At 43.0% G+C, this 21958-nt stretch overlaps 1 protein-coding gene across 1 annotated transcript in view; it reads right to left on the minus strand.

Moving 5' to 3' along the window:
* SND1 (staphylococcal nuclease and tudor domain containing 1) overlaps positions 1–21958 on the minus strand; it is a 419293-nt gene that overhangs the window by 138302 nt on the left and 259033 nt on the right. The window contains exon 15 of the mRNA XM_082661749.1: positions 9529–9670. Within this exon, the coding sequence (XP_082517875.1) occupies positions 9529–9670 (142 nt within the window). The remainder of the gene's footprint in view (positions 1–9528; positions 9671–21958) is intronic.

Consider the following 21958-nt stretch of genomic DNA (forward strand, 5'->3'; position numbering starts at 1 on the left):
AAGGATGGTTTAAAAAAAACCTGAAAACAGGCTTCCCTGGTGGCGCAGTGGTTAAGAATCCGCCTGCCAATGCAGGGGACACGGGTTTGAGCCCTGGTCCGGGAAGACCCCACATGCCGTGGAGCAACTAAGCCCGTGCACCACAACTACTGAGCCTGTGCTCTAGAGCCCACGAGCCACAACTACTGAAGCCCACGCACCTAGAGCCCGTGCTCCGCAACAAGAGAAGCCACCGCAATGAGAAGCCCATGCACCTCAACGAAGAGTAGCCCTGGCTCACCGCAACTAGAGAAAGCCCATGTACAGCCATGGAAGACCCAAAGCAGCCAATAAATAAATAAATTAATTAAATAAGTAAATCTATTTAAAAAAAAGAAAAAAACAACAACCCTGAAAACATACAAGGCCTGGATTAAGTGGGTAATTTAAGTAAATGGGAAAAAGCTCTAATGATGAAAAACCATGACTGAGAATGCGGTTGTCTCAGACGCCTTCCAAATATGAAAGGAACTTTTGTGAATTGTTCTTGCTCCTACAAGGTCTGTGCTTGGCAGCCCTACATCAGAATCTGGGACCGATCCCATGGCACTGAGACCGAGCACAGCTCCTTGGGCTTCCTCAGAGCCCATCATGATGTGACCAGTGGTCCTATCCAGTTGCTTAAGTGGAAACCTGTGGTGCCCCCTCAGGGGCAACAGGAGAGGATGCTTGGGCTAGCTGCCCATACTGGACACCACGTGTTCTAATGCCCATGTCAGTGCTGTTATATAAAGGGCCAGGAAGAGACTCTGGCAAATCCATCCCATTAATTTGGGGAAGCCTCAGGAAAACTCTCTGAAAGGAACCCAAGGTGTGAAAAGACCCGGGGCTTGGGGGCAAAGACACTTTTCAATGATGAAGAACCTTTTTGCTTTTTAAAATCCAGTCATGGGCTTCCTTGGTGGTGCAGTGGTTAAGAATCTGCCTGCCAATGCAGGGGACATGGGTTCAAGCCCCGGTCCAGGAAGATCCCACATGCCGTGGGGCAACTAAGCCCGTGGGCCACAACCACTGAGCCTGCGCTCTAGAGCTCCCAAGCCACAACTACTGAGCCTGCGAGCCACAACTATTGAAGCCTGTGTGCCTAGAGCCCATGCTCTGCAATAAGAGGAGCCACCACAACGAAGAGCAGCCCCCGCCCACAGCAATTAGAGAAAGCCCACGCGCAGCAACGAAGACCCATCGCAGCCAAAAATAAATAAATAAATCTATTAAAAATATATAAAAAATAAAATCCAGTCATATCTGTTTGAAAGGGGAATGTGAAAGGTGGTTCCCATAGCAACCAAGATTAAGTCTTATGGGCACAGTGCACACTGTTCACCCCAGGGCTGCCCATTACCAGATTTCTAAGCATTTCCCTTTAATTTCAAATTACCACACCATTTACATTCCCTCTCCTGCATCCAGGACACGCAATTTCCTACTCTTAGGCTGGCCAAATAGACACCCCCTCAGGGTGGGGAAGTGGTGAGTAGCCCAGTCGTGGATGCTACTGCTTGCCACCATTACTACTAAATGGCTGGTGGAAAATGCCAATAGGCTGACAAGATGGCATTGAAATATTCACACTGAAATTTATTTTTCTGGGGACGCCACAAGAATCGGATTAGAACCGCATCAGGGCACAACCAGAGACAGGTGCTGGTATTGGAAAGACTCCAGCAAAGAACAGCCATCAGAGCTCTGTAAGCTTTCCATTCCTTCCCCCCATGCCCACCAGGTGGAAGGCAGCCTAAATAATCTTTAACAGACTCAGAAAGAACCTTAGAGTAGGAGGGGAGGAGAAGGAATGGCAAAAGGAACCCTTGGGGAAAAACTCACAGGTCTGACCCTCCTGTACCACTCTACTGGCTCTCACAAGCGCTGCAGAGAACAGGCCTGATACCTCTGCAGGATATTTTCCCCCTATCTCATTGATATCAAAACTCCAGAGCAGCAAGAGTAAAAGGCAGAAGTCAGAGGACTTAGGAGGCAAGGGTTCTTTTCACTTACCTTTGACCTATCCACCCAGAGGCAATCAATGGGCCTATCCAGAACTGAGGATAAATCAGCATCTTTCTTTCCTTGGCACGGGAAACCCAACTGAGATGGTGAGGGCAGAACATCCCAATTGGGAGGCTGTGCCACCCCTCAGACTGACTCCGCAGAAGGTAGGGCCACCACTAGGACTCTCTCCCCCTCAGTTGCTGGAGCCTCTGGACTGACTGGCTGGGAACTGCCATATGGGCCTTGCTGCTTCCCTCACCTCTAGGTCCCAGCATCACACCAAGATAAGCAGGCCAGTCTAATGGAAATAATTAACTAGGAAGCGGGAGAGCAAGAATGCATCTTTAAGTGTTCTAGCTCCAAGGTCTGTGGCTGCCATTAAACCATGCTGAACAAATCTTATTTTTATTGATGTCTTTATTACTGTCTCAATCAAAAAAAATTAAAATGACTACTGAAAAAAATTGAATCCTTGCCTCTTTTACCCTGAGACACTCGACTGTGTCCTGTACATCTCCTTTGATGCCTCTACTGGTCCTTGGGTACCGGCCTTCCTAGGTCTCTTACCACCCAGGTCACTGCCTTCTGATCCTTCTGCAGTTTGCTGATGTCCTCCCTAAAAGCGTGGTCCTCAGATGGAACATCACACTCCAGGCCTGAACTGACGCGGCTGAGCCAGCACTTGGCTCTATCCCTCTCTGGATACTGTACTTCCGGGTTATGAATCAGGATTGCCTTAGCCTTTTTCACAGTATCACAGAAGAATAATTTTATAAAAGGCTAGGAATTGTTTCTCCTCCCCTTACACTTCTTACAAATATATTTTTTCTTCATGTCTATATATCCTGTACTTCAGTAGATACAAGTACTTTGCTTGAAGGCTAGCACCATATCTTACACATTTCAATATTCCTAGCAAAGTGCCCAGTGGATATAAAAAATTATTAAATAGCCATGTGATTGAGGGACCCACAAACATGACGAGGCTCATTCTGGGGATGATTCACAATCTAAAGATGGAAGATAATCAGGCTGTAATAGTAGGCTTGCACTTCCATCCACGTGACCATGGGTGATGGTCTGCCTGCAGAGACGGGGAGCTAAGGGCAGAGCGCTGAATGTTCCACGGCGGGAGACCCAAGAAGGAGATTTACACGACCAGACAAAAGCAGAGGGAAAAATGATTGATGAGTCCATCCATTTCTTTACGCGACTCTCCCTGAGAGCTAATGATACAGGCAAAGCTGTTTGGCCTAAATGAATCGCACCCAGCTTTTGCCAAAAGAAAATGTTCCAGATCTTCCCGGATGCTCAAATACCACCTCCCTTGGGCAGTCTTTTCCATTCCTCAATTGACTGTTCTTTCCTCTGCATTCTCATGGTATGTTGCCTATACTTTTCATAGCTCCATTTTATTTTTCCCTGTTAAAGTTTTTCGTGTGGCTGTCTCAACTATTAGACTAAAAGACATTCAAGAAAGCAGAAATTATCTGATTAATTTAAGCATCATCCACAAGCTATCAGAGACTGTGTTTCTTTTAGTGGGTTTATAAAAATCTTGGCCTCATTTAAAAAGTCTCCCCAAACCTGCTTATTGTGCTAATATTTCCTGACAAGTGACCCTAGAGGACTTTCTGACACAAATGTAATTCGTATAATTCACAATGATACCTTTAAAAGTGAACAACTAGAGCAGCCCTAGAAAAGTTTCATGTCAAGCTGCCCATTTCCAGTAATGGGACCCAACTGGAAGCAAGTAGGAGGCAGAGACAGAACCAAATGGGCAAGTCCCAAGAGAAAGAATACTCCACTTTACAAATATCCATTAAGTTGCAATTCAATTAAAGTAACTGAAAAGAATTCATAAGTATCAGCAGACCCTGTAACTGCTTAATTAAGGATAGAAGCCCAGCAAACACAACTACAACAACAGCCTGATTCATTACACCTCTGTGATAGCAGAATGGGATTTCTCACTTAAACATACATTGGTGTTGTGTTAATTTGGTTAGGCACCGGTAATCAATGGGGATCCACCATTCCTGGGGCCAGGAGATGAGGACGATATTCCTGTTCACCTTCCCTCTCCTCTCATTAAAGTTCTTGGTCTACTGAAACAGGCAGTTGATATTCCTATTAGGATTGGCTGGAGAAGAGACATTACAGAGACAGAAGGAAATGAGGTACTTTGTTCAAAGGCATTCAGGGTGGAAGGACACACAGCCAACCCTTTAGCTCATCATGCACATTCCCGCCACCATTTATCAAACCCCAGACATCTAGGACCTCTCCTTATTGCCTCCCTTGTCATAAGGCAGCTTCAAGAGGGGACTTGTAATCAAAGAGAAAAAAAAATGGAAAAATGCCAAAGGGCAGGCAAAGAAAAGTCTCATTTTCTGGTCTTGTTTCATATGACTAGGTAACTGGTTAATTATAAGTCACCTGCTGTGATCCACATGGAAACCCCCTGCCAGGTGGCTGCTGCATTCTTGGTGGTTTGTACAGTGAGTTCCACCCCAGGTGACAGACATCCACTCCCCACCATGCCAAACCTGCCTCGGTCCACAATTCCTCGCACTTATTGCTGTCCCACCGTTAAGAACAAACATAGAAATGTAAATGGGGTAGGCTCAGTGAGTTAGAAGACTCCAAATGTCTGACACAAGACTCCTTAGATTACTTTACACCGAAACCTCAAATTATTACCCTCTTCTCATTCAGGCATTTGGTTTACAGGCACTAATTTGATACCTGCTATGCTTAGCCAACAGGACAACTTCCTGAACTGTGCCCTCAGCATGACCCAAGTAGCCCAGAGCTAAGAAAGTAATGCAAAATAGGGCAACATAATATAAAGGTCACAGCAATAAGGCACACGCTCCAGGCCCACCGGTGCTGTGGAATAAAAACGTGAATCGTGGGCCAAGCAATCTGCAAATACGTGCCTCCGTATCCCTTTAGACGAGATACTAAGTAAAAGGTGACACGCAGGACAAGTGAAAATGAACTAAAAACAAAGACTGAAGGTAAACTGCTTTTGTGCTAAGAGGAGGAAATGTATGGAGCTCACTAAATGCTAGATGAGGAAAAAGGGTGCTTTTAAACAAGTGTTGGGGGCCTGAGGAATGTTGACCTTTCTGTTAACTCCAGACAAGAACTTCCTGTGACTGCCTCTGAGACTGAAATAAGTGCACATAGGAGGAGGCCACAGCAGCAGGCGGGGGGACCTTGAACCGTCTCAGTTCTGAGGCGGTAAGGTCACCTGCTCACCGGCTGAACCTAAGCCAGGTGCTCAGAGGACTGAAGGGCAAGAGCTCTCAGGAGGCGCTGGCCTGTTAGCTACAGCTGACTTTGCCCAGCCCCACCTGCTATCCCATCTGACCAAGCAATCATTCCACATGCAGGGGTGCAGGAACCATGACGGAGAGGCCAGCTGGCTTGGGCCAAATGCCACTCCCTATCAAGCTGTGGGGCCGTCTGCCCAAAAAAGGCCACGTAAAAACGGAAAGTGTCCACCCCACCTTGAAATCCAGAGGGCTCTCCAAAAGGCTGGGAGTGATGATCCCAGCACATATGGGATTGCTGAACAATTCTCTTGACTTTCCCCTTGAGAATCACAACCCTAACGTCATTTCCAGCAGACGTCAATTTTACAGGGTGCAGGGCACATTCCACAGAGAGCTGCCAAGCCGTGCCATGAGGACCACCTTCCAGGTGAGCAGCTGCACGGGGTAAGCATCGTGTCTGTCTACGCTGACGTTCAGCTTTGTGGTTGGTCCCGGATGACCGAGGGACCCTTCTCTCTAGGATCCTCCAGCCATGTTCTCCATCACATTCATTCTGTCTCCGCAGGGTCACTGCCCTAGCAAACATTTACTTGTATCCTTTCTGAGTTCCTGTTCAGACTAGTGCCTCTCAAGTTCCTGATATCTTCTCACTTCATCTCTTTTATATCCTCATTAGCCAAGGAGACTTTGTTGAGTTTTACAGTCTATAACTGGCACTATGAAGACAATAGGTATACTGAATAGCTTTTCCAAGTATCCATACCACGTTCTGCACCAATCCTAAGAATTCGTTATAAAAGTACTCAAGATGCTGACATCTTCAGAATGTTCCCTTGACCCTTTAGCATTCACTTTTCTGTACTCCTTTTTCCATTCTATTAGACTGCTGTGAAGAGCAGTCTATTTTAAATTGTTCCTTATTGCCCACATTTACTCCCCAATCGTACTGACAAAGATCATCTGTGACTTACCAATTAATCAATAGTATAAAATCACTCCCTAGTTCTTAACTACTTGATCTTTTAAGGTAAAACCCGACACTTCTGACTCCTTGGAATTCTCCCCTCCCTTGGCTTCCAGAAGACTGCTCTCTGAGGATTCACCATCTAATCCTCTGACCACCAAAGATCTGTTCCAAGAACCTACTCTTAGTGTCGCCCTTGCTGGTGGACATCAAAATCTGCCCAATAACTCAAGCCTTGGACCTGTTTACTTTCTTTCCCATACTCAATGTCATCCCCCATCCTTGACCAAAAAACCTCAGTCATTCCTTGAATTAGGAAGTCTTCCTCTTAAATACTCTTCCAATCTCTCCTCTCCTCCATCACCAGATTTCGGGCCTCTATCCCTCTTGCTTCTTAACCACTCTCCCAGCCTCCAGCCTCACGTATACCAATGTATCTACCAAAATAAACTTTCTTAACACAAGTGTGAGCATGACACACGCTCTGATACCTTGAGCGCCTCTGAGGGTCCACAGTATATTCCACAGAAGACTAGCTTCCATCTGTGTTTCCAGCCTTACCCTACTCTTGACTCTTCATACCCCACCAATACCAAAGGATTCATGGTTTCCTGGACACATCAGAATGCATCATACCTCTACATCTTTGTATACCTGCTGGTACCTCTATCTAGAATATTCCTCTCTTCCTCCCCTCCCGTCCTGTCCTTACAACATTGCAAACTCCTATTTGTCCTTTAAAACACAGCTCAGATACACAATCCCTGATCTCCACCTAACCAACCATTCTCTTCTCTGTGCTACTTCTGTGCATTGTAAATAATTCTATTTTCTCACCTAACACCCAACACTACAGTTTGTTCATGTATCTGTCTTCCCTCTAGCGCTTAAGACCTAGGACTGTGTCTTACCAGGATGCAGAGTTCCTTGCTCCAGACTCAAAGAGGAAAGCCAGTAGCTTTTCTTTTAGTGAGCATTTTGCTTAGTCAGGAGGAGGCTAGGACAGCTCCTAGCTCCTTCTCTTGATTTACTTGAATTAATGGGGAGGTCAAAGTCTCTGTGGTAGAGCCACAGGTACGTGCACACATACTGCACAACTGTGCCATTCTGTGCAGAGTTAAGGAAAGCTTTCGTTATGAATTCACTAAGTCTTTGTGAGAAGAACAGGAAGGAAACATTTATTGATGATCTACTTTATGGCAGGCTTGCTCTAAACCTTTATACATCCTGAGCGGCAAGAAACTTTCTCCAGTTAACTGATGTGTAAACTAACGTTTGAAGTGAGTCAAAAAAACAAAACAAAACCCAAAAAAAACAAACCTCCCTAAAGTCCCCTGCTTGTACAGAACAGAGCCATGATTCAAACCGACGCTGGCTTTCTTTTCCAACTTTTCAATGTCCTGTATCCCTGCCAGGTTTCTAAAGAAATCAGAAGATGCATAATACAACTGCATAGAGTACGGCAGGAGAAAAATGGAAAAGCTTATGTTTCTACCAGGAATTTGCTTCTGTAATCTATCTTTCACAGTGTAAGTTAACTCAAGCGATGCCTTTTGAATTGCTAATCTTAGAATAATGCCAAGTACACAGAGGAACCAGCTGATGCCGAGTTGAGTGATCAGGCTGCTTGTGTTTCAGCAAGGTACCACCAGAAGGGTTCTGCAGGAAAACTCCAGGCAAGACAGGTTTAAAGCTCTGAGCCGGCTCCATTCAGGTGGTTTTAAGTTTGGAAGCCAGAACTTCAATGTTTTCTTTCCCCTATAGATCTGCAGCCAGGTTTCCAGGAAAGAATAATACTGTTTCTCTTTCACACCTCTGGGATAAAGCTCTGCCAGAAGGATGCTTTTGTTTTGCAGGCAGAGAGCAAAGAATGAGTTGAATATATACCTCAAACCCTGTAACAAGAATTCACTGCTAAGAAACTCCTCTGCTACAGAAATCTTAAGAAAAAGGGCACAAATGGCTCCATGAAAGGACTCACACACACTGCCACTCTGCCCCTCAGTTTACTTACAACTCATATTTGCAGACACGAGAGCACAGCCCTTCGGCGAGGTATGGACTTCTTGCGGCCTTTCTTCTCTAGAGCTGCCCCTGAGCTGCAGAAAGCCTGCAGAGCTGGGCAGTGATCAGTAACCTCTTAAGAGAGCTCAGGAGCCTCACGGAGCAGTGAGGGCCAGGCACCAACAGTGAGCTTCACGGCTTTCTGCTAGATGAGTGACTAATCGCACTTAACAATCCATTTAGTTGGGGCCTGAGGGAGACCCTTATGGGGAAGAAACCGTCAGTGCCTTCGAGGAGAGCAAGGCTGAGGCGATCTGGCAGGGGATGGCAAACAGGGCCCCCAGTTCTCTTCCCCCATGGCAAATTCTACCCCAGGATTCAACAGAAGTAGTGCTAAGGCAACAGGCTGGCCTCAGAGGAGGTGGCGTGCAGTGGGTAAACACAATGCAATACAATCTTTGGGAATGTATATTGGGGTGGGGTGACCTTCTCCCTCAAAGACCACAACTGCGAAGTACTGATGGAAATAAATAACTTTCTTGTCTGCCGGCAGGGAAGAAATGAAATGCTCTGCTCCTTGAATGCACACACGTAAATTTCTCAAAGAGCACAGTTCACACACAGACTTGCTGGCTTGTGAAATGTTACTAGATAAGACAGGATAAGAAAGATGGACAGTCAGTCAGCAAAGTAAAGGAGGAAGGCTTGCCCTGGCATGGCACCCTTAGTGCAAGAGGGAAATACCAGGGACGCAGGGGCTTGTGAAGGTAATGTCACATCTGGGGTTTCATAAAGGATTTAGAAAGAATAAAAGAGCACAAGTGGCACTGCCTGTGGAGCTACAAGGGCAGAGTGTCTCGGCGCCTCTGTGGCCTTGCCCGTGACTAACACAGCAGGGCGGTCCATCCCAAATGGGCAACACCAACCGTGAGCACTCCATCATTAATGTTTTCCTATGTCTGGAATTTCCTTCACTCAGGCTGTGTGAGGATACGGGCTGTCTTGTTAGCTGTCCTGCACTCCTACGTCCTGTGGTTGGCGGGAATGAGAAGCAGGACAGGACCAGTGCTGGGTCTGCAGTAACAGCAGGATCAAACCTAGGAACTCTGTGTTCACATCTCAGTTAGAGGCTGAAGCACCTACATGGGCTCCAAGTCCTGTAGAAAGGAGGGCATGTGACCTCCAGGGATGACTTCCGAGCTCCAAGAAGAATTTTCAGAACAACACATAACACAGAAGACTTACCTGCAAGCAAGAAGGTGATAAGGCAAGTTTCCTTTGGCAAATACAGCTTGAGACGAGACCCACTGAACACATACTCCACCACGGCTTCAGAACGACCTGCCCGCTGAAGGAAGGGCAGAAACTGCTTTGCTTTTTGGGTGTCCTGGGGGAGAAAAGAAGAATCGTTAGAAAAGTAATGGAATCTAGGTAAATGTTTCTTTCTCTCTGGTCTAGGGCAAAAAGTCTGGCAGACCACAGGAAGCTGGGCGAAAAACCCTAGAATATCAGACATTTCTGAAACCAGGACAAAAACAAGATACCGATGTGACTTTCATAGGAGAAATATAGTTAATCAAAAGCTTCCAGAACATTCTCACTCTCTTCTCCCCTCTGTTCAATTACTAAAGTGGATATAAAAGTTAGGACGGGGCTTCCCTCGTGGCGCAGTGGTTGTGAGTCCGCCTGCCGATGCAGGGGACACGGGTTCACGCCCCGGTCCAGGAAGATCCCACATGCCGCGGAGCGGCTGGGTCTGTAAGCCATGGCCGCTGAGCCTGCGCGTCCGGAGCCTGTGCTCCGCAACGGGAGAGGCCACAACAACAGTGAGAGGCTCGCGTACCGCAAAAAAAAAAAAAAAAAAAGGTTAGGACTGTGGCCTGAAATGAGAATTTCACTCCTCTAGAATAGGAAAAAGAGCTCTTCTTCCTTCTACATAAAATCGAGGGGAGAAGACCAATACTCACCTTCTTTGGAGATTCATCTAACCTTTAATTTTCATTTAAAAACCCCCAAACGAACAAAAAAACCCTGTGACACCCGGATCCTGATACAGCCCCTAAAGCCCTTTCCCAGGAAACCCAAAACAGTTCGTCTTCAAACCTTAATAGGCTATGTTTTCCTAACAAGGAGGAGAGCGCAGCCTTCTTTGGGCACCGATACCGCAAACCCTGCTCCCCACGCTTTTGAGGGATGAGCCAGGACCTGGGTCACACTGCTCCTGTTCCCAGCCTGGGAAATCTGCAACTGCAGGATGTGAACCACAGGGACCAGTAAATACTGCATCATGTCAGCGCAAATTACAGAAACAATAAAAACACATGAAACTGCACAGGGCTTTTTAAACTTTTTTCACACATCAACACAAACTGCATGCATTCCACCCTCAAGAGTGCCAAATCGTGGACCTTCTGAACCTCAGAGCTCTTAGCTTTGGAGGAGCTAAGAGCCATCAAGTCCTTTCAGTCTCTCAAGCTAATTAAACAGATGACAGAGTAAGCAAGCATCGAAGTATCACACGGCACGTGCTGGGGGACTAGTCACTGGATGAATTCAGGAGGTTTTCAGCGCAGCCAGCCCACTGGCAAACTCCCTCTGAGGACAGCAAGCTCTGCACACTTTCCTGACTCGGATGACATAAGCCGTCTGCACTCGCCAAGCTCTTCCTTCCTAACTCTGAGCGGCAGAGCTATTGCACCTAAATTCATGCACATGAGACAATGAAAATTTAACAAGCCATCAAGTATTTGAACATCTTCACAGCAGCCAAAGGGGCTCCTCTAATTCAGAAGCAGTGAGGTAGGCTGGGATGAAAACAATATTTATAGTAATGAGATTCATCCTTCCCTTCAAACAGATTCCCAGAGAAAAGGAGAGGCAGTCATCAATTCTCAGTGTTTCTAAGGGCACATTGGTAAAAGGTAAGGTAACAATGAGCTTTAGTGGGTTGGAAACTCCCCCAATGAACACTTAAACAAATACGCATTCTACTATCCACACACAGTGGGAAAATGCCTTTCTAGCAGTTGGCTGAAGTCCAGAACAGCCAAGCAAGACAAATGCTCCATGGGAAAGAAGGCACTACTACCTGATTAAAATCCTCTTGCCATACTAGAATAAATCTGGGACATTATTCCTGAGCTGAGCCAATAAGTCAACAATTATCAAATTGATTATCACAAATCATTAGGCAACTTAAGGTCTCTAAAGAGAAGGCCTTCCCTCAAGACTGCAGTAATCTTTATTTTTCAGAAATAGACATTTGCGCATCACTGTCTCCTGGACGTATTTACCTGAGAAAAAGATGCTTACAGGAATAAAACAGCACATGCACAGGTACACCTTTAATGCAGCGGATTCTCCTATTTTGCTAAATGATTACTTAGTTTATCAAGAGACATACTTACTTAGAGAATCAAGGAGAAACGAAGGGGCCCTACTATTAGCTATGTAAGACACACAGACAGAGAGACAGACAGACAGATAAAAATAAACCAATGGATGTTCCTCACTCCTCCTAAGTCTCAACCTACAACTTAGTCCTATTCCAGAAATACAAAGGAGGACAGCAAAGAGAATGTGACATGCCATCGATTATGACAAAGATTAGAAGTGAAAGCTAACTGTGACAGTCGAAGGCATGAAAGCAAATTTTAAAAGCCCACCACAACTGGCCATGTCTCTTTCCAGAGGCAAAACTGTAAGATAAGACATGGAGCTCCCCATCCTCTTGAGGCAAATGCTCCAAAGGCCTGGAGCAGGTGATATGCCCGTGGACCACCTGTTAAAGGAAAAGATGGAAATCTTGTCCAAGGTGGTAGAGTTTTAGAAATAAAAAATTCTTATAAAGCCAATTAAATTGAATGTAATCACCAAAAGATATCAACTCTTTCAAATCTCAGTCACAGGCAGGCAATGGTGTCTGTCTTTCCTTGTCATCTCAAGCTGTTCCTTTGCTTGGCAAATTCCTTTTCAATCCAAAAATTCTTGAAACCTTTAATATTTGTTTCAGTGGCTCAAAAGAAAAGACTGGCAAGGCAGATTGACAAGTTCCCTCAGCTGATGTAGCTGTAAGTCATTCTCTGCTAATTTAGCTATGGAATTTTGTTTTTTAAGGAATTTTGATTATTAGAAAATGGACTAAATGCTATGGCTAAATGACTTGCCTTCCAAAGAGCCTGTGAAAGTATAGCAACATGCTAGATTCCAATATTCATTTCTAAGGTTACAGCTATAGGTAAATAAGAGAAAGCATGACTATGAGAACCAGTATAAGAGAGTCCAGTTTAGGCCCTCCTGAGGGGTTGAAGATGCCAGGTGGATCTCAAGGGTAGCCAAGTGATCAAGTTCAAAGCATGTCATTAACACGACATTTAAATTTTTCTTCCAATAATGCAAAGCAGAACCTTCTAAGACTTAGTGAAGTGACAGATTTCCTTGTAACTCCAAACATATTTTTAAAAATAAAGATTAAAGGCCTCAAATTTAAAGAGATAACAACATTGAGACTTAGGATGCTCACTTCAAGGTAAGACTATTAAATATCAAATGTTTCTGCTTAGAAGTCTAGTTGCAAAGTCCCTCATCCTCAGGTTTTCTATGCTGTGGCTGGTTTACATGAGGTCTGGGAATCTATTTGCCATAGTTGCCATAGTTGAGTTACACAGTCTCAAGGCTTTGAGAATCCATGTAGATAAATTAGCTATAGTTTTGTTTTCTGTACTAACATTCCCCTCCACTGGTGTAAATAATCAAGAAGTAACTGCAGTGCTGAGCAGATAAGCGTTCTTTGTTGCACTGGCACTTTTCACATTACCTGTGCTCCAAAACAAACCAAACGTGAGTATTTTCCTGTACTCCTAGAAAAGCTAATTTAAGGTTGTATTAGCTACATTTAACCTGCTACTGTGGGTGGCATCTCTTTAAGGAATGTTTCTGCCTCCTCAATGCACCTTGAAATTGAGAAAGTAATGATGTAACAAACATGCCTGGGGTGACTTCATTTCAAAGAATGTGAATATCTATACTTCAAACTTACAGGAGCAGGGTTTTGAAGGACGCTGAAGAAAAGCAGGATGATCCTTAGGGAGTGGAAAAGGTTATAAAGACACCTTAATCATACACTCCTACTCTGCCCTCACTTCTGGATGGTCAGGCTAAATTTCTTGTAAATGTGGGTGCATGTGTCAATGCCTATAAAAAAAAATCCCTACAGCAGTGAGACTGCAACTTACCTCTACAAAGTACCCTCCTGTGTAAGCAAACACACATGTTTGAAATAACTGAATACAATGAATTACCAAGTTTGGGAGAGTGGGAAAGTTGTGAATGGGAGTGGGGTGGGAAAGAGAACAAGGAAAGCAGAATCCTTATATGGCAGGCACAGGACAGAGGTCCACAAGAACACTACTTACACAGCTAGGTCCCCTGCATCCTTGAAGAGCAGAACTTACATAAATCAAAGTTCTCTGAATTCTGGAACTGGGATTTCGGCTGTCCGTTTACACTAGATGTTAGCAAAGTGAATTCTATGATTTTTCCATTGAAAATAGCCATACAGTAGGCATTAACGTGGTTAGGACTGGTGAGAGGCAAACCTCATGGCACACAGAACAGCACAGGGAAATGGGAATCAGTAAACTTATTAGTTAACAATTAACCACTCAGGATTATCATGTGCAAGTCTCAAATGGGAACTGTTAATAATGAAGCTCACTAATTAGTTCCCATCATCACAATCACTCTTTGATTAACATCATAGGAAAAAGAACTAAAACCAAATACATGCAGAGCTTATAATGGTACCATGGGGGTATTCAACTCCACAAGCACTTGAGAAACTGAACTCGAAAGAGGCCCATCAAACGTGATGAAGCTTCCTGCAGGTATAGTTGCGGCCTGAACTGCCCACTCCAGCAAACCAGGAGCGTTTCTCCCCTAAAAGAGCTGACAATCCTGTATCTATAGGACTGACCTGAGGCTCAAGGACTCCAGAGCACAATGCTGTTTGGGTCCAACCAATCTTAATATTGAAGCAGCAAAGTCTATGTGTACAAGAGGACAGATGCAGAGAGAAAAAGAGAACATGGAAATCAGAACTTATGGCTAAGGGTACTGAAGCAAACACACTCTGTTATTTTAAGCTGTATTGTGGTAATTCATCATCATAGGTATCTATCTTGTCAGGGCTCTCCAGACCAGGTGAATTACCTCTGCAACTATGTGGAAGACAAATCACAACTACATCCCTGACCAGAAAGGCAAGAAAGTCATCCATCACCGCACACTGTTCCTCCTTCCCAACCACAGGGCTCTACTGGCCCCATGTGATATTCCAATTCACACAATGAGTTTATGATTCTCTTTGAGGAACGAGCTGCATAGCAAGATAATCTCTTGACATAAATGGGGCCCTGAGAGGAGATACTTGGGAATAGGCCCAGCTCCAACATTACCACAAAGCACTTAAACATTTGAAGCTCCCCTTCCCTGGCTGGTTATCAATGTTTCGTGGTGAAGTGTCTGTAAACGGGACTGGTAGAGGGTGTAAACATCAGTGAGGTGCAAGTTTAACAGGAATGAAGTGAACACAAGAGAGAACCCTAGAGAAAACCACTCTGGGGAAAAAAAATTATAAAGAAACAAACCATAAGAAAAAACAGGTGCTGAAGCTGGGCCATCAATAATCTTTCCTCAAGTGTCATCTATGGTTTAGTTTCTCACAGTGTTTAGTTAGCTGGCACAGCACCTCACTCAGGCTCCAACACGTCAGAAAGTAGGAGAAATCGGGTTTCAGGCTCCAGGCTCCATTCCTGGGAGCATGAAGCAAGAGGACATTTGCAGGAGTCCTAGGCTGGAAGAAAGCCCTAAACTTGGGAGGCTGCATTCTAATCGGGAGAACACTCAGAGAACATGACCTTCAGTTTTCTTCCCTGCTTCTACTTCTTTACCAATTATTAAGGGAGGGCAGCCTAAAAAAGCAGAAAGCGCCAGTGTGGTGTGCCTCCCACACTGTAAGAAGAAAGCTGTTGACCATGTCCTTTGTGTCCCCAACATGGAGGGGAAAATGCCTCCGCCATCAGACTTGAAACGTTGAGGATGCGCCTGACCTCTAGAGCCCTGCAAAAGACACGTGTCTATGAGTATTTTTATTTGGTTGGTCTTGCCCACCATCTATCTCTGTTCCATGAGGTACAATACTGAGAAAAGAAAGCAGGACTTGGCAAATGTTAAGAAGAGAAGCACATTCATGTGTTTAGAATGAAAACATGCAAAGCAGCATCCCAACAATCGTGGCCGTCCAACTAAGAGCAAGTCAAATCCTGTTACAGAGATTAGAGGATCCCCAGAATATGGCCTGGACTTCATCTGTCATCACTCCAAGCTGGACATAACTGAAATCTCCCTCAACAGGGCTCTGGATAAACAAACTGTAGTCCACTCACATGACAGAATGCTACTCTACAATAAAGAGGAAGTAGGCAACAACGTGGATGGATCTCAAATACACGACTCCATTTCTACGACAGTCTTACAAAAGTTAAACTGTACGGACAGAAAGCAGATCAGTGGTTGCCATAGATCAGGGGAAGGGTTGGGGGTTGACTCCAGAGGGGACGGAAGCATTCTGGGGGATGATGAAAGCCTCTTTTCTTGACTTTGGTGATGGCTTTGTGTATACCTGTTTATCTAAATTCCATAAGTTACACCTAAATTTAAAAATAAACAAGAAGGGCTTCCCTGGTGGTGCAGTGGTTGAGAGTCCCCCTGCCAATGCAGGGGACATGGGTTCGTGCCCCGGTCTGGGAGGATCCTGCATGCCACGGAGCGGCTGGGCCCATGAGCCACGGCCACTGAGCCTGCGCGTCCGGAGCCTGTGCTCCGCAACGGGAGAGACCACAGCAGTGAGAGGCCCGCATACCACCAGAAAAAAAAATTTTAAGCAGAAAATAGTTTGGATGAGAAAGCAAGGGGTTAGAAGAGCGTAGAAAAAAAATCTTAGCCATTTCCCAAAAGCACCATAAGAAAGTATCAATTCTTAGGCAATGGCTAAGAGAAAGCATGATGTCATCCCTCAGTTGGCTATACAGAGGAAATATTCTCATCAAATAATGAAAAGGGTACTACTAAGTACATATGCCTATTGACATTTCTTTTCTACCTTGAAATAAAATCATTCTGTGATCCGGATTAATGTGAATAAAATAATACCAAATTCCCAATCAAATGAAAATTCTGTACAGGCTCAGAGATTATTCTTTTATCAAATGACTTTCAGTTTCCCAAATTTAACCAGCTGAAATTATGCTGTGAGAACTATTCAATTTAACCTTTAGAAATGCAGTTACAGCCTCTGAGCGGGAAAAATCTGCATTTTATCACCAACAGGAAATACAATGCCCTTCGTTTATTCTCTAAGACAAGAAAAAAAAAAGTCTACTTATAAGTTTAGTATAGAAAGTGCAGATGGTGGTATATCTGTGTCTCAGATAAAGAGAGCAGATGTAAATCTGTATCTACTTAGGATAAGGTATCAACTTTTACCAGTATGCTCTCTTCCTTTCTTCAATCCTCTTTCTTTAGCGTGGATGACCAAGGCAGGGCCAAGCCACATCCCTCCTCAGGTCTGCTATTCCACTCAACTGTCTCAAAGTTATGGCTCATGATTTGTGGTGTTCACAAATAAACTCCACCTTCTTCCCATCCACTATTTCATCCCAAACTGCCCCTATTCCCATTTCTACAGACTCTAGCTCTCCAACAGATTACTATTACAATTCTTGGTTAAACTGATATTCAGCGTTTCTAAAATCATGACTTTTTAAATTACAGCCCTCCCTGGAGCGCTCCCATCTGCCTATTGACCTCTGCATAAATGGTAACCCGTGGGGCCTGCTACACAGCAGATGCCCTGGGCCGACCCTGGAAATTCCCTTTACATCCTTTCCTAGGTTGTATTTCCTGAATCCATGCCTTCCGCCATAAAAACCTTCCTCCTTACAACCTTTTCCTTAAAAAAAAACAAAAAAAAAAAAAAACAAAAAAAAAAACCCACTATATTTTCATGGAGAAAATGTCTTATCTTGGGTCAGTTAAGTAAATACAGGATTGCTTTTGTAGATTTTGTAGATTTTATTCGGGCGAAAGACTTTCCTATTCATGAGAACATTGAATCAACACATAAATTCTTTTCATTATCTACGAGCATAGCAATACACTATATTTCTGATACCACTGGCTGCTTTAGTTATATGAAGAAAACATTTTACTATGAAACTTAATTATAACTGCTCAAGAATATGGACATAAGAGACAGTGGTCTAAAATTACCAATTTATAACCAAAAAAAAGTTTAAAAGGGAGCTTAACGCACTGGAAGGCATACCTTCCAATTATTTTCAGGTTAATTATTTCTCAAAAAACATGTAATTTATCCGAATTGTAGAAAAACCAATTTATATCACAGACAATTACATTGATAAGAAAATAGTTAAAGAGAGCATTACTATTTTAAATTGGTAAAGATAAACACAATCAATAGGGATGTGAAAAAAAGGCCATTTAACTTTTTAACAAGTCTGCTGTTACTTTTCTAAGAAAAAAGGATAATAAATTATTATAGGAATACCACAATAAACATCTCATACGTTACCAGAAGAAGGATGTGAGAATTGTCTAAAAACATAGCTTATACCTGTATGTGACAGTAAGAATATGGAACAAAGCACTCAACCAGCATCTGAAACTCTGGATTATCAATTACAAGGCTATGATTAAAAAGTAACATACAGGTGGCGCAGTGGTTGAGAGTCCGTCTGCCGATGCAGGGGACACGGGTTCGTGCCCCGGTCCGGGAAGATCCCACATGCCGCAGAGCGGCTGGGCCCGTGAGCCATGGCCGCTAAGCCTGCGCGTCCGGAGCCTGTGCTCCGCAACGGGAGAGGCCACAGTGTTGAGAGGCCCGCGTACCACAAAAGAAAAAAAAAAAAAAAAAAAGTAACATACAGGTCTGAAGTACAATTTTTTCTTTAAAAACTTTAGATTGATTTTTATCACTTCTAAGGTCTCTATATGCAAGAGGTGAGAATTTATTACAGAACCACAAAAAGGCTTGAAACATATAATTAAAATAATACGTGCAGAGTAAAGAATTTAAACGATGGTCTGACAAAGCACAAGTTTTCATTTCATGGGCAAATCAAGAACTCAGAGGCAAGGAAATTGATGCCATGCTAAACTCTGCCCCAAATGAGACAAGAACACACAACTTCAGAAAAGGATGGAGGAGGAAAAAAACACAAAAAACCAAGCAATCTATGACATAATATAAAAAATGAAAATAAATGTTAAATAAAGGTTACATGATTAAAATAATTTCAACATCCCCTAAAAGTACTGTGAACATTCAGCTTTGCTTGCTGACATGCCAATTTATGTCCAATAAATTAAGTAAAAAGCATTTTGAAGGAGTTAATATTTACATTTTTAAAGTGCTAACGAAAATAATTATAAAATTTGCAAGGTTAAGTTCAACTTTTCGAAACAGAGAAAAAGGATATCCAGTATGGTAGAAATTATTAATTAAGACAAAAGGTGGTCAGTGTTTAAGAATAACAAATGCATAAAACTAAAATCTAATCATTTTACTCAATAAAGATTTATAGGTAAATAATGATCATGCTAAAACATGTCATGCTATCCTTTGGTCTAAGTTTCTACTTTATGAAATTGTTCTAAGAAAATAACTACAGACTATGATTTAGCTAAGGAACCAATGTTCGTGTGTGTGTGTGTGTGTGTGTGTGTGTGTGTGTGTGAGAGAGAGAGAGAGAGAGAGAGAAAGGAAAAAATATTCCAAATAAACTAAATATCCAACAATACATAAGACACAATATAGGTAGACATTAAAAGTGAGGTAAAAGAGGAATATTCATGTGGAAGAAGGAATTAAGCACCTATTATGTGTCACTGTTCTAGGCACTGACTGTACCGTTAAGAATAAAAGAAAGTCTCTGTTCTGAAAAAACCTTTCATCACTTAAAAAAGAGAGGGGGGAGGAGAGAAAATGAAAAAAGAAAACAACCCCACATTTTGGTGAACAGATGTATTCTTATTGAAAAATTTCTGGTAGTACTAGTAGAGATGATTTTCTTCCTTTGGCTTATTGATATTCAATGCATTTAAAAACAAAAATTTTGACAGAAAACTTGTGCTAAGAACTGTGTACGTTTTTGTTTTTATTTTATTTATTTATTTGGTTGTGCCGGGCCTTGGCTGTGGCAGGTGGGCTCCTTAGTTGCGGCATGCATGTGGGATCTAGTTCCCTGACCAGGGACTGAACCTGGATCCCCTGCATTGGGAGCGCAGAGTCTTATCCACTGCGCCACCAGGGAAGTCCCCAAGTTTTTGTTTTTAAAAGAAGAAAATACATTAATATTCAGGGCTGATTCAGTTTTGCCCAGATAAACTTGCAAATTATTCAGGTCAGATAACTCTCTCCAGTTTTTTTTTTTTTTGAGCCAAGAGTCAACATTCTCTTGAGTGAATTAGTTCTTCATAATTGTTCCACATATTTTGAGACAAATAAATATTATGGACACTGTAATGAAGTCTGGACACTGATTTGGAAAACATCCCGACCTAAAATTGCATGTGAAGCGTGCTCCGTGATTCCTTCAAAAGCATCATCTAAAGCACAGAGCTTTATGGCACTGAAGACAGCAAACTAAGTAGCTCTTTTCCTAAGGAATAAAAGTTTAACTTAGATAATTATGGTTCAGAGCCAAAAAGGAGTGTCGACATTAGGTAGAAATACAAACAAAAATCACACATTAGCATGATGCAAGAATAAGAAAAACGTGTTCCTAGTAAAGCCAGCAGCACGATGTAAAGAGCGCCATGGTTGGGCTCAGAAACAGATTTAATAAAAAAGTACCCAGAATTCCACACATACATGAAAAATGTGCAATGATAGGCTAAACAATAAAGAAACTACCCTTAAAGAAAAATAACTTTAAAGTTGTTAGAATTGTCGTCTTTTGGCATATATTTGGGAGTTCTAATTCTTCCTAAGGAAAACTACAGATTTAACCCTGCCTCCAACCAGTGACTTTACAACTTTGATATGATGTATTTGCATATGGATATTGTACTGAGGTTCTAAATGTGAGATTCTAAGGATCTAGCCTATCAATTGAACAAGACCTCCAACTAACTCCTCCTTTAGGCCTCATTTTAAAATCACTTAAAAGATGGTCTCTGAGCACATGGGAGAAGGGGTAGGCTGTGAAGATACATTCTCACAGGTCTCTATACTTCTATCACAACTGTAATTAGAGACCGAATTGTGTATGACCTAGAAGGACTACACCTGTACTGTTTAATGTTATATCCTCAACACCCAGCACTGTGCCTGGAATATAATAAGCTTTTGATAAATACTAATTGTTTGATCATTCATTCATGACTCAACATGACAAATGCATCTAAAACACAAGCCAGATAGCATATGTTAAATGTCAAGGAGAGATAATGGGGCGGTAAAAGAACTCAGGAGAGAAGGAGTATGATTCGGGGACTTGGATAAAAAGTTTGCAATACAAATACTACTGATGAGGATGATGGATCATTTTAGAGGACTTTCTGTAGGCTAGGCAGGACACTCAGCCATTTAATAACCACCACCACCACCATATGAACCATGTCAACTGTTCTAAATACTTTGGATGTATTAACTCATTCAAGTACACCACAACCTAATGAGGTAATAAGGGCCATTATTACCTTCATGTTACAGATGAGAAAACCATGGCACAGAGATGTTAAATAACCTCAAGGTGACAAATTAATAAGCAATCGAGCCAGGACTTGAACTTGGCTGATCTGATACTGGGGCTCATGCTACTAATCATGTACTCCGTACTGCCGCCATATGCTAGAAAACAGGCATCCCTCCTGTTGTATCCTTCTACTAGTCTACCCACTTCTAGTTACTAACCAGCACAGTTAACGGTACATCTACGATCTAGGGTCACATTTGTTCAAACACAATTTCATACTGTTTAGCTCATCTCCTGGCAGATCAAATCTAAATCAGGCTCTGTGAAGAGATACAAAAAAGATCCCATTTTCTCAGGAGTTTATCAACTATTCAGGAAAACCACTGCACATATGTCAACTGAGACGGGTTACCAATCAATATATCAACAAGTACAAAATCATGGTAATAAGTGATTGTGTAAATGCTGAAGTAAGGCATGATGAGAAGGCAGTGAGGATCAAAAGGGAAAATTGCCAGGAAGAAGAGAAAGGGCCTGAAGGAGGAGGAGGGCATGGTCAGGAGAGCTGAGACAGCTACTCAGAAACAGCACATCCATAAGGGAGTCGGAGTCAGTGGACTGAGAACTGGAAACAGTGGACTAGACTGAATATGAAAATATTCTCTATGGTGGGTGAAGTAGCCAGGCGTGTTGCAATAATGTCCTACAAGAGAACACAGGTCTTCCTCCAAATTCAAACCCTCCCGAATCTAATCTTGTCTTACGAATTCTATCATTTCTTCCTGAGAACACCCTTTCATGAGGAACTGAGGCACAAAATTACTAGGTAATTCCAAAGCCACCCTGAGGTCTGATTCGAGAATATTTATCTGGACGTCAACACTGCAAGTAGCGTA

The sequence above is a fragment of the Grampus griseus genome (assembly GCF_964374135.1).
Source record: "Grampus griseus genome assembly, chromosome: 9".
Taxonomy (NCBI): domain Eukaryota; kingdom Metazoa; phylum Chordata; class Mammalia; order Artiodactyla; family Delphinidae; genus Grampus; species Grampus griseus.